The sequence below is a fragment of the Triticum aestivum genome, chromosome 4A (assembly GCF_018294505.1).
Source record: "Triticum aestivum cultivar Chinese Spring chromosome 4A, IWGSC CS RefSeq v2.1, whole genome shotgun sequence".
Lineage (NCBI taxonomy): Eukaryota > Viridiplantae > Streptophyta > Magnoliopsida > Poales > Poaceae > Triticum > Triticum aestivum.
Window position 1 is genome coordinate 596,841,481 of NC_057803.1, and position 12,091 is coordinate 596,853,571.

Sequence of the window (12,091 nt, forward strand, 5' to 3'; positions counted from 1 at the left end):
CGAAATTTTTTGAACACGGCACAAATGCAGATGCTCACATGTTTACACTTATCCATCTCTAATTTTCTATGAACGCATGCAGGCACTCCCACCTTCGAAATATTGAGTCAATTCAACATTTTAAGATTAACGGATTTATCATAGGCGTCTTCGTAATAGATGAGAACACTCCTCCCACTAAACAACTAAACTTGTATTATACCCCGCAAAAAAAAACTAAACTTGTACTCCATATTGAGTATTATGTGATGATGTGATGATGAAGAAACATGTTCCATTCATATGTCTAGCAGCAGATGTTTTTGGGTGATTTAGGCTCATCTCTAGAACGTTCTTTGGGCAGTGGTTTTTTGAAGAAAACACTCTCTAATAACGTTGTTCGCTTGAATGAGGCTTCCTGAGGGAGCGATTCGTACAAGGGTTCCTATAAGAAGTGTCAGCCCCTCATTAGGTTTTTTTAGGTGGACTGGATTTCATTATCTCTACTATTAAAAAGTCCTCGTGACATTCTTCTAGTCCACAAAACATTCACAGGGCGCGGCCAATGTGCGCGGAGGGATATTTCGTACGCGAGCGCGTGCGGATGGGACGAAATATTTGCTGGTGGCACGCGCATTGAGCTGGGACACTTTGGCACAATGAGATTGATTGGAGGAGGGAGATATTTCGGAGGCATCATCCAGGATTTACGAGGTGCACTGGAGATATTTCGGAGGATGTGTGCTCGCTGGCAGGCTGAAAATGGTTGCAACATGCACGCGGGGCGATTTCTCGGCACAAGCGGATTGAGTGGGGGCGGGAGATATTCCGGGTGCGACGTTGGAAATTTTGTACGACTAGTAGCTTTTTAGTGTTTGGACTTCTCTTTTGCTGGGCACGGAATGCTTTTTTTTAATACAGTACAGACTTATATGCTCATACAGACGCGCATACACTCATTCCTATGAACACACACATGCACATTCTATCCCTATGAGCACCTCCGAAAGACTGAGCCGGCATGTCATCTTGAGATTGATAAAGTCGCTCCAAACATCCTCATTGTGGACAAAAACGTCTTATCCCTGAACACACATCGCCGAAAGGCCTAAAATAAATTCAGAAAAATGCAAGCACCAATATCAAGTTTAGGATTTGAACTTTGGTAGATTGGGAATACCACTGTCCTCCTAATAATCCAACCATGGGATTGGTTCGCACTGGGCATGGATTGCTATTATTGGCCAGACACAACCCTCCCACGGATTGATCCCGTGTTCAGCTCATCTGAGCCGTTCATCTATATCCGATGGAAGAGAGAGTAGAAGAGGACCGTGAACATTTCATTCATGAGGAAAGACCACAACGTCACATCCAAACTCGTTCATGGGCACAAAATTCACGTGGACCATGGAAGCCACAATTCATGATGGACACAAAATTTGTGTGTGCACCATACTTGCCATCCTATACGTGCGGTTGAAATCAGGTTTGTTTTCCTTTTCAACGCTTAGCAAAAAAAGGGTGGGCAGATGGCCTAAGGCGCAGGAGCGAGGCCCGAAATATTTCCAGAAGAAATTCGGACAGGATCAGAAAATATTTTGGGCGAGAAAATCCAGTAGAGCCGCACAATGGAGAGTACGCCAATTACATTGGACCCAGCCCTGGTGAGGTAAGGACGCATGCGATCTCGAGCGTCGGGTCTTGCTATCCGAGGAGGGGGTGCGGTGGTGCAAGAAGGTTGTGCCGATTAATGGCGATCCCGTTTCGCCCTTGGTTTTTAATTTTGTTGCGGACGTCCTCTCGGCCATGATTGGTAAGGCTAGGGAAGCCGGCCATATTAAGGGTTTGGTCCCCAACCTCATTCCAGGGGGGTGACCCATCTTCAATATGCAGACGACACACTGCTATTGTTTGAGCCTGATGACCACAGTATAGCTACGGTTAAACTGCTTCTTCTCAGTTTTGAAATCTTATCGGGTCTAAAGATTAACTTCCTAAAAAGTAAGGTCATAGCCATGGGGATGGACGGCCAAGCTAGCAAGCTGGTGGCTGACCTACTTAACTGTAAGCTTGGGAGCTTTCCGATCAAGTACCTAGGCCTTCCCATCTCAAATAGGAAGCTCTCCATACACAAGTGGGAACCGCTATACGGCAAAATGGCTAGTAGAGTGAGTCCGTGGAGAGGTCGTTTTATGTCCTCAACGGCTAGACTCGTCCTTACGAATTCTAGCCTATCCTTGCTCCCGCTCTTTACAATGGGCATGTTTCTACTAGCCAATGGGGTACACGCTAAGTTAGACACTCCCCGCTCCCGCTTCTTCTGGCAAGGGGCTGGGACTAAGCGGAAATACCACCTGGTAAAGTGGGCCGCAGTATGTAGGCCCGAGAAATTCGGTGGGCTGGGTATCCTTAACTCCAAACTTATGAGTGTGGCCCTTCTCGCGAAGTGGATTTGGAGGTTAGTCCAAAATGAGTCGGGGCTCTGGACTGACCTGTTACGAGCAAGTATTTCCCGAATGGGAAAAAATTCACTGCAAAAAACAAGGGATCACCCTTCTGGAACAGGATCCAGGCGGTGAAGCATGCTTTTGTTGTTTGGGCTAGCTTCCAGGTGAACAACGGCAAGTCTACCCGCTTTTGGTTGGACGCGTGGCTAGGGCCTACTCCCCTTTGGATGAGCCATGGTTCACTCTTCCAACTGGCAACGGACACAGAGCTTATGGTTGCCGACGTACTTCGCTCTTCTCCCCCCACAGTTAGTTTTATGAGAAACCTCACTCCGACAGAAGGGCTCTGCTGGGATGGCTTGGTCGCTAGGCTGGGAGGGAGAACGGTGGTCGTGGGCTCGGATGCAGTCTCGTGGAGCTTGACTGCATTCGGAAAGTTTTCCGTCAAATCCTTGTATGGTAAGCTTACCGAGGGATGGTATTGGACATAGCTAGGGGTTATGGAAGGCAAGAATGCTGCTTAAGACGAAAATCTTCCTTTTTGGCAAATGTTCCGCAACCGCTTCGCCGCTTCTAATAACATGGCCAAGCGAAACGGCCCATCCAATGGGTCATGTGTAGTGTGCAGACTTGGGGAGGACGCTAACCACGTCGTCTTTCGATGCCATTTGGCTAGCTTTGCCTGGTGTGCCGTAAGAGAGGCTCTTGGGCAGAATTGGAACCCCTCGTCAGGGGCTGACCTCCTCGCCTTGCTTCAGGCGCAAAGGGGCGCATTTGCTAGGATCGTGTGGCGTAGCGTTGGAGCGTTGCTTTGGTCTTTATGGGCTATCCGAAATAAAATTACCATTGAGAATAAATTTCCTTCTCACCCAACATTTTCAAATGTCAACTTTTTTAACATACTTGGACACCGTTGGGGAAACTGCGAGACTCTGAGCTCATGCAAGAGGTCATGGAGCGGATCATGACACCGTTGGGGAAACAGCGAGACTCTGAGCTCAGTGCCCGTGGATTTGTATCGCTCTATTTTTAGTACCTTCATATGTTGTTGTTGTTATGGTGTCGAACCTATGTTGGATGCTGCCTTGGATCGCTTTATTAATTTAAAGCTGGACACAACTTGCGTCTTCATTCTAAAAAATATATCTACGTGCCTGAATTTTTTTTCGGCCCCAGAGTTTTTTTACATCATTTTTTTACAGCAGTTGTTTCCGGCGCCAGTCTATTTCACAAGGCAGAGACAATGTGAGAAGCGACAGCGACCATCGTCAACCACGACAAGGCTGAGCCAGGACCTTGCCAGAAACAAGGTCCGGAAGCAGCAGCGTCCCAGGCAAAGGCAAGGAAGCAGATCGACGAATGCAGGTCAAGTGATGTGGGTCGCCGGAGTTGCCGCTCACAGCGTAAAGGCGAGGAATGCAGGTCAGGGGATGTGGCGGTCGCCATCGGAGCTGCTGCTCCGGTCTCATTCAGGTGTGGCGGCCGCCGGAGCTGCTGTAGATCCTCCGCAAGCTGCTGCTGCAGAGATGGTGTTTGTTGGTCATTTAGGCTGGATTCTGGCTTGAAACATGGCACATCATCCATCTCGTTGGTGAAGAAGAAACAGGCTGCATTATAAGTGAAGATGATTTTTTAATTAAAAAAACTTAAAATGAACAAGTAGTGATTTCTTAGTTTCAATCATTCATTTTGTGCGACTTGGCCGCATGTATGTTAGATTCTTCTAGGCCTGCAAGATCACCCAACAATGTTGCATCAAGTCCTTTATTTTTAATGTACCACCAAACTCGTTGGACATGCCCAGTTCCCAGTTTCCAGGAAATCTGGATCTAATTCAGCATGAGGTTCAGACTGTGAGGGCTGGGACCAGGAATGCACACAACAGCTCTAAATTTAAATTCGCCCACAAGGTTACAACTTACAACTGGGGAATTTGAATTCGTTCCGGATTCCAACAGTTCCATTCTGAAAATTACACGAGTCGCATTTGATCAAACACTTTGATCAGCCCTGGTGCCCTAGTTTGGCTGTACTGACAGTTCATCCTCAAGGAAGTTGTACTCAAATGTGAAGTCGTTCTTGATCCTTTGGCACCTGCAATCGAGCGAGCGAGCAATAATAAGTAACAGGGTTAACAACTCACGACCTTTACCAGTAACAGTACTGGTGCCATCAATCTATGTAATTTGAAAGTTAGAAACACTAAAAGAAGAGGGGTCAGCTTACCACCCATTGCCGTCATCTGCGAGATGAAAATCAAAGTACACATATGATCCCCGCTCATACTCATCCGTCGTCACCTGTGGCTCCACGTGCCGCTGGAACCAAGTATTGTACTTCCTGTGAAATCTCCATGACTGCTTTTTTAGTTCTTTCGCGGCCAAATATTGTTGGTACGAGTTCTACCAACATGGAAAACAAAGAAAGAATGTCAAGAGCTTCATTAAAGTTGGATGGGTGATGCTGCAAGGAAATAAGTAAACAGTTGGAATTTGGAAACAAGTACATGAAACCTGACCAACCTGCTGATAGTAGAATGCAAAGAATAACATATCTGTAGACAATGTATCACTACCGAGCCTTTCCCAAAAAGCAGGATTTGTCACAATTGGTGCCTGAATCTGTGGGTAACTGGCAGGGGTCACTGAAGGGTGCCTCTGAAAAAGTAACGAGATAGGGAGGTTAACTCTACATTACAACATCTGGTGCATATATAAATGACAGAGCATCATCCATACCGGAATATAAGTTTTCGCACGCTCAGAGTCCTTGGGCTGTGGAAGCCTGTGGTATGCAGCTTCGAGCATTTGCAAATTATAAAGGTGATCGTGACCAGAAACTACCGAAGCTCCACTGAGATTGTCTCCAATTGCTCCAAAATCAGATACACTCCTCCGGCCAATAACACCAACACCAGATGATGGCATGCCAGCTTGCATAGGCTGCCCGGGTGATAGATCAGAGTCTCTAGATAGCTGGGTGCCTTCTGCTATGGATGCTGGAGGATTCTGTAAAAACCATACAAGGAAAATCAATGTTCAGATAATAAGAAAACACGCACACCAAAATCAATGTTCATGTTCAGAAGGTTGCCAAATTTTTGGCCATGCCCAGGTCTATTTGCCACTCTTTTGCATTTTTGTAGCCCACATGAGCAAGCAAAATCCTCGCCGAAGTTTTGGATAACCAAAATTTTGATGGGGGTAGGCTCAGGCTCAGACCAACACACCCTAAAATACTACTGCCCAAAATAATTACTGCGGAAAAAATACACTGTACGTTGTTCTAATTTTTTCTGTTAAGCCACACAGGGTGACGTCCCAGGTGTTACATTATGTGCCTGAATAGAAGTACAGGGAAACTATAGAGTCAAAAACAATTAAGAATTAAACTGTCTAACATTGTAGGAGCACCGAAAAGATATGCAGATTGGAACTGATGTGACCAGTTCAAGTCTATTTTGCAAGAAAGATGGGCCATACACACGACCGGTTTTCTAAAATATGAGCAAAATAGCCCAAAATCCTTTAAAAATCTAGCTACGAAATGTCATAGATTATTGTGAGTTACTCCACACTATTGATTATTCCCACTGATAAGTGCAGTGTCCTTAATTGTATGCACCTTGTTTCACTGAATTCATGAGCAGGCATGTATGGAAAAGTTGGACCGTACCGAATAAGGAGCCTTTGTGTCATCTTCATTGGTGTGCTTATTCGGTCCAGTTGTTGCAGCAGACTCCACACTAGCATCATCGGCCAAGCCTTGTTGCTGCTCGTCACTTTTTGTTTGCCCAGCGTCTGCACATATTGATAAATTCTTAATGCACAGGAAAAACTAGTGGTCAAACACTATGAGCCTCCAACTTTATATATACTAGAAATAAATGCATGGCCATTACATTGCTCGAGAATTTGGGATTCATGAGGTTGTAGCTGAGATGAGAAGGCAGAAGGGATACCTGGTCCCTGAACCCCTAGCCCAAGGCCCCCTTGAGAAGAGATAGAAGAACTCTGAGAATTAAACTGCAAAAATGAACAAACTGAAAATGTGAAAACAATCACTATATAGAATTGACTTTAGATTTCAGGCATTATAAGATGGTTACAAAAGATTGAGGAATGCCAACACAAAATATTACTACAAACTTTACGAGTTGATTTCATGCCTTAACAGAATAAGATTAGAATGGAAGCATCTAAAGAAGGACTTGCACTCCTAAAGACAGAAAGAGAACAGCACCTAAGTAATACGCGGACAATCAAAAATCAGTGCATTCAACTAATTTGTACTTCCTGATTCTTGACTAAAGGAGACATTGATATATCACAACATTTTTATTAGTAAAAGCAGGAACAACCTGTTGTAAGAGGGAATTGGGCTGCTGGGTTGAAAATTGCTTCTGATTGATGCCCGTTATATGAGAAGCGCTAAGAAGGTTGCCCTGCTGCTGCTGTACTTGTTGCAATCTTTGCAAGTACTTCTCCCTTTGGTCGGTGACCTCAGGTCTTCCACGAAATTGACCCTGAAAATATGAACAAGTAAATGTCATATATTCCTATAATCCTATGAATATTTTATAAAATCATTTGTAAAATCACAGTGAAATTCAGAAATAAAACTGGAGCAAAGGTACATACAGTTTCACTTTGATTTTGGAAACCAGCAGGAGCTTGAGGCCTCCACTGAGCCCCAGGAACAACCGGAGGAGAAAATACCCTTCCTCCAATAACTGCACTTTCACTGGTGTTACTGGAATCAGAGCTAACAGCATCGTTAGTCTTCACAACCGGCTGTGGTTGAACTTTACTACCAAGAGGTGAAACCAACTGCTGAGAAAGACCACCAGTGTTAACCCTCTCATCAGTATTCATTATGTTTCGTTTGGACAGGTCATTTATTGGAGGAATTGCAGTAATGGACCCATTTCCTGGAGCTGGACCTACACTTATGGGAGCAGCTAATGCCTGACTAGTTAAGCCACGGGTAATACCCCTGCCAAGACCAATTTCAGTAACTGCGGGAGACGGTCTACGTGGAGGAAAGCTCATGCTTTCATCATCCTTCACGGCAGTAGATAAGTTTGCAGGAGTTGAAGCAACAGCAGGCATGCTCTCTGTAGCATTTCGAACAGCAGCAGAAGCAGCAAATATTGTGGGTGCTGTGGGAGGAACAATTGGCCGTACTGGGCCTGGGGAACTAATGGCATCCGCCGAAACAGAAACAGCTGCAGCACTGGTACTAATGGCAGTGGGCACAACTGGCACTGATGGTCCCAGATTTCCACCCTTCGGAGGTGGTGTTTGTGGCACCGATTCAGGATTGCTTTCTAGCGTAGTTGTTTCCTCTGCTTGATCTTGTGATGTCCCTTGTGAGATTGTTGATACAGTAGCCTGAAGCAAAGGGAGACAGAGTCGGTAAATCAGCATATCGACAAGTAGTAATCAGGATTGTACATTAGAAATAACCAATTCCTCAATCTTGTTAGCATGTGTTTTTATTAAATGCCCAAATTAGCAACAACCACATGTATTCATATTCAAGGATTAGCTTGTAAGAATATGATCAAATAAATCAATACTAGCATGTAAAGGTTGACAAGAAAGCAGCAGCCAAGATGCCACTAAGCTGACACTGGGCACATAACAACCATTGTGTTCTGAGTATTTGATATACTAATACTATGTCTCCGTTTATCACAAACCAAGAGATATTCAATAAATAACTAGGAATGAATAACATGTACCTGAGTAGGTGAAGTTGCTGTCGGACTCTTCGTACTCAAAACTGCAGTAGTGGAAACAGCAGCAACACCCTGTCAACCAAACAAGAAGCGATGTTGAAAAATATATAATTACCCATACAACTAAAAGATGAAGAGCTGCACGACATAAAAACATGGTAGAGAAATGGTCTGCACCAGCATAGCAGACAAGCAGTATTTGTGGGGAAAAAAAATAAGAAAGTTTGCCAGTTGATTCTATTAGCAAAATCACAATAAACAAAGTAAAAAAAATAACAGCTCACAGCTCACCTTGATAAGAATGGAAGGAGCAAGTGAAACCATGTCTTCGAGTGCTTCAACCTTCTCCATAGGCAATGTGCTATAGAGATCCTCAACATCACTAAATTCATCAAAATCTTCCTGAATCGGATTAAGAAATCGATAGTCAGAACAAGCAGCAGATCCACAATGCTTTTAGGTCATCACAATTCCGACTTGACTATATCAAAAATTAAAAAATGGATATTATGACAGCTAAGCAGGAAGAAAATCCCACCTGATTACGTTCAACATAGTCTTCTAGGAAATCTTTCACATCATTGACTTGCTCAGGACTCAACTCATCATTATCCAAGAGTCTCAGAATTGACTCCAATTTTTTTATATGAGCCTTATGCCGCGTAATAGATTTCTCTAAATGTACCTGATAATGCATAATTACTTCCTCCGCAATAGAGACTGTTGGAAACAGGTTCCGTAGACAGTAAAATATGAACACTTTCCAATCCTATACAGTTGATCATACCAATCGAGGAGGTCTTTGCTTTCCTTTCTTAAATGAAAGTCCTTCAAGCTCCGCTTCAAAATTATCAATCTGATTTTCCAAATCACTAACCTGTAAACCGAACCCAAAAGTATATTAGAAATGTTGCACCCACATGCAACAAATAAATAGCAACACCAGAAAATCACAAAGTAATGACTGATATAATCAAAATACAATAAACATCAGCAGAGTCAAGTATGCATGCAAATGTCATTAGCGAGGTGCAGCGTAATGACTTGATATAATCAAAATATCAATAAACATCAGCAGAGTCAAGTATGCATGCGAATGATACTTTCAGAGTGATCAGATCAAAGAAAATAGCCACAGAATAATAGTCTATATGATTTTGTTTTATTCTGAGAGGGACAAGTAACCACCAGTATAGTCAAAATATTAGCAAACATCAGTAGTCGGGTGTGCATGCAAGTTATACTTTCAGACCAATCAGATCAGAAAACTTAGTCAGCAAATTCTAAATAGTCTATTATCAGTTGTCACAAAGTAGAATCTGCGAGTGTCTTTCAGAACATACTCTAGGCCAAAGAGAAACAACAATAAGACTAAGCATACATGTAATGCATCAAACATACCACACTGTTAAGCCAATCTCTTGTTTCAGCTTTAGCCTTCTCTCTAGGATCCTGCGTGAAATAAGAATTGATGCTGAGATTCATAACAACTAAAGAAAAAAGGGTTAATCAAACACAGAAACAAGACCGAGTGCATACAGTTTTAGGCTGTTGACCTAACCCTTCTTTCGAGAAGGCCTTGGTTTTAGTTTCCTTCTCACAGACCTTAAATCGTTCCATCTCGCGTTCAATCTGCTTGCGGGCATCCATGAGAGCCTGCTCATAAGAGGCACTAACCTATGTCAACATATATCACAAATGGATTAAACACAGAACGGTAAGCTATGCCCAACTTTAAATGGTAACATGTAACGAAAAGAAGTTGGCCTAAACACCACAAAACTGAAACAAATGAATAACTGCTTCTCTAAACGAACACCTGCAATCAGGAACCCTACCATATTTCTTCAGTAAAACACTCCTCAATTTACAAAAAAAAAATGCAGCATGTAGTAGCACAAACATGGAGAACGCAATGTTCCAATTGACAAGAGATGATTAAAATGACAAGACATATTGGATAACAAAATACCGAGGGTGTGTTGGGTTGGGAATATAGTGGAACGGAGTGGGTCAGTTCTGCGCCTGGGACATATTACTATGTTTGGTTACAGAGGGAATGAGAATGAATTGGTTGCTCAAAAGGGAATATTCCCTCAGATGCGCACCCATTCCTCCAAATCCTGGTGCTTTATGTGAGGAGAAGTTTCAAAGAACTGGTGCATGTAGGGTGTTCTAGGAAATGCTCAGTGAATTGGTGCACGGTGGTTACTTGGTTCCTCCTCTTGCCTATGGTTTTGTGATACCTGTTGGTACATGCTGCTGTCCAAAATTACATTGTAATTTTTTACCTCTAGTTCTTAGAAAATTGTGATAGCTACACAATTTGTCTTGTTTATATGTGCATTCCAGTTTTATGTTTGATAACCAATTAGCCATAGCCATAGTGATAGCTATACAATTGTTTACGCTGAAAATACAAAGGCAATGCTGCTGAAAATTCGAATAATATATTGTCTAATGAAAATATGATCATGCACATGGGAGATAATATCACCAAGAGGTGAACTGAACCAGATTCTTGTCATTCCATCCCTCCAACCAAACACAGGAAATGAACAGAACCATTCTATTTTCCTCTGGAATGGAACTGTTATATTCCACTCCATTTGGTTCTAAAACCAAACAGACCGTAAGAAACAACATCAGGAATTGCAACGTCTCCAGAACCATCACTATACTGTTGATTTAGCAAGTCTTTCTAAAGGCAGGTTTGGTTTAAGGTCAGTAAGAACTTTAGGGGCCTAGAAACTCCAAAACTCTGTTGTACATCCATACAGATTGCCTTATTGCACTTCACAACTTTCTAAGTTTAGTCAATGCCTTGATCAGAACACCTTCTCACAACTGTGCGCTCCACAGCTTAATCCAATCATGGCTTAATGGTACAAATTCGAACACGAGATACAAGCAGTTCTATAAACAACATTTACTCACATTCAGATCAGAAGATCAAACGAGGACCTCTTCTAGTGTTCCATTCCAGACAATCATTAGACCACGAGATCTACCAAGTAATAAACCCATTTAAAACCCATCAACTAAATTCTTCGCCTCTTACTACCTACCGCTCAAGTTTACCATTTTGTTTTTAAATCAGCTTCGTTCCTTTCAGTTCTTTTAGAGAGAAGAAATGGTCGGCTGTCATTCTTATTACCACTTAAATAAAATACCATCATGTGCAGAGTCACTTCGAGCAGTCAACTACGACTTCGTGTTCCAGACAAGCATGATATCAAAAATTTCAATTCAGAAGAGAAGTGCATTGGCATTGCACCTACACGAGTACTAGTACGACGCCGCACAACCAAAATCGAGCAAGAATATCAATGTTAAGACAGGTACAGAAGCGCTGGAGACTGGAGTTAGCCACTTAACCTCCCCCCAGACACCTGTAAAGGCATATTTCCTCCAGATAACTTGGCACCGAAGCCGCATCTAAACTAAACAGTTGACTGAACTGAAGAGCGGGGCAGACAGTAGATGATTCTCATGAAGGACGGGCGGAAGGGAGGAAGGAAGCAGCGGCAGAAGCACTTCCATCCATCCATCCAGGCAACAAAGATACTGGACAGACAGAGATTAGGGAGGGGTCACCTTCTTGTCCTTGATCTCGCTGGACTGGATCCAGGTCTTGATCTGGTCGCGGTAGCGCTGCAGCTTCTTGATCTCCTTCTTGAGGTCCGCCTCGAACTTCTCCTTCTGGTTCGCATTCTCGGTGTCGTAGACCTGCCCCCAGAATCGCGCAAAATCATGAGAATCCGGCGCGGGGGGTTGGGGGAGAAGGGGGAGAGGAGGGGGGACCTTGTTCCAGATGCTGTCGAAGACGTCGACGCCCTCCTGCACCTTCTTGAGGACGCGGTCGATCTCGCCCTGCAGCTTCCGACTGGCCCCCATGGCATCCGGCGCTCCGGCGGTC

General features: G+C 43.6%; 2 protein-coding genes across 4 annotated transcripts in view; both read right to left on the bottom strand.

Annotated features, from left to right (window-relative positions):
• LOC123083989 (probable xyloglucan galactosyltransferase GT19) overlaps window positions 1–4,013 on the bottom strand; it is a 6,156-nt gene extending 2,143 nt beyond the window's left edge. Inside the window, exon 1 of the mRNA XM_044505822.1 lies at window positions 3,830–4,013. Coding sequence (XP_044361757.1) covers window positions 3,830–4,013 — 184 coding nt within the window. The remainder of the gene's footprint in view (window positions 1–3,829) is intronic.
• A 153-nt stretch (window positions 4,014–4,166) lies between these two features.
• On the bottom strand, window positions 4,167–12,089 carry LOC123087373 (CCR4-NOT transcription complex subunit 3). 3 transcript variants are annotated; one of them, XM_044509372.1, is made up of 16 exons: window positions 11,977–12,089; window positions 11,770–11,901; window positions 9,712–9,828; window positions 9,574–9,624; window positions 8,960–9,049; window positions 8,711–8,857; window positions 8,464–8,574; window positions 8,176–8,244; window positions 7,070–7,822; window positions 6,790–6,954; window positions 6,391–6,454; window positions 6,105–6,229; window positions 5,168–5,437; window positions 4,952–5,086; window positions 4,656–4,831; window positions 4,167–4,523 (listed from the first exon to the last, which is right to left on the bottom strand). In XM_044509372.1, exons 1-16 carry the CDS (start codon window positions 12,067–12,069, stop codon window positions 4,448–4,450), a joined length of 2,574 nt encoding a protein of 857 aa, XP_044365307.1. In that variant the 5' UTR covers window positions 12,070–12,089; the 3' UTR covers window positions 4,167–4,447. The 3 variants fall into 3 exon arrangements, with proteins under 3 accessions (XP_044365307.1, XP_044365305.1, XP_044365306.1); XM_044509370.1 differs by having other exon boundaries at window positions 6,331–6,454; XM_044509371.1 differs by having other exon boundaries at window positions 9,712–9,849.
• Between the last annotated feature and the right edge of the window lie 2 nt (window positions 12,090–12,091).

Excerpts from the sequence above, each read along its gene's own strand:
- LOC123087373 (XM_044509370.1), bottom strand. The coding sequence starts at position 12,069 with ATGGGGGCCAGTCGGAAGCTGCAGGGCGAGATCGACCGCGTCCTCAAG. Across the intron at positions 6,955-7,069 it reads TCCAAAATCAAAGTGAAACT|GGTCAATTTCGTGGAAGACC; the intron begins GTATGTACCTTT and ends TCATATTTTCAG. Across the intron at positions 5,087-5,167 it reads GTGCGAAAACTTATATTCCG|AGGCACCCTTCAGTGACCCC; the intron begins GTATGGATGATG and ends TTACTTTTTCAG.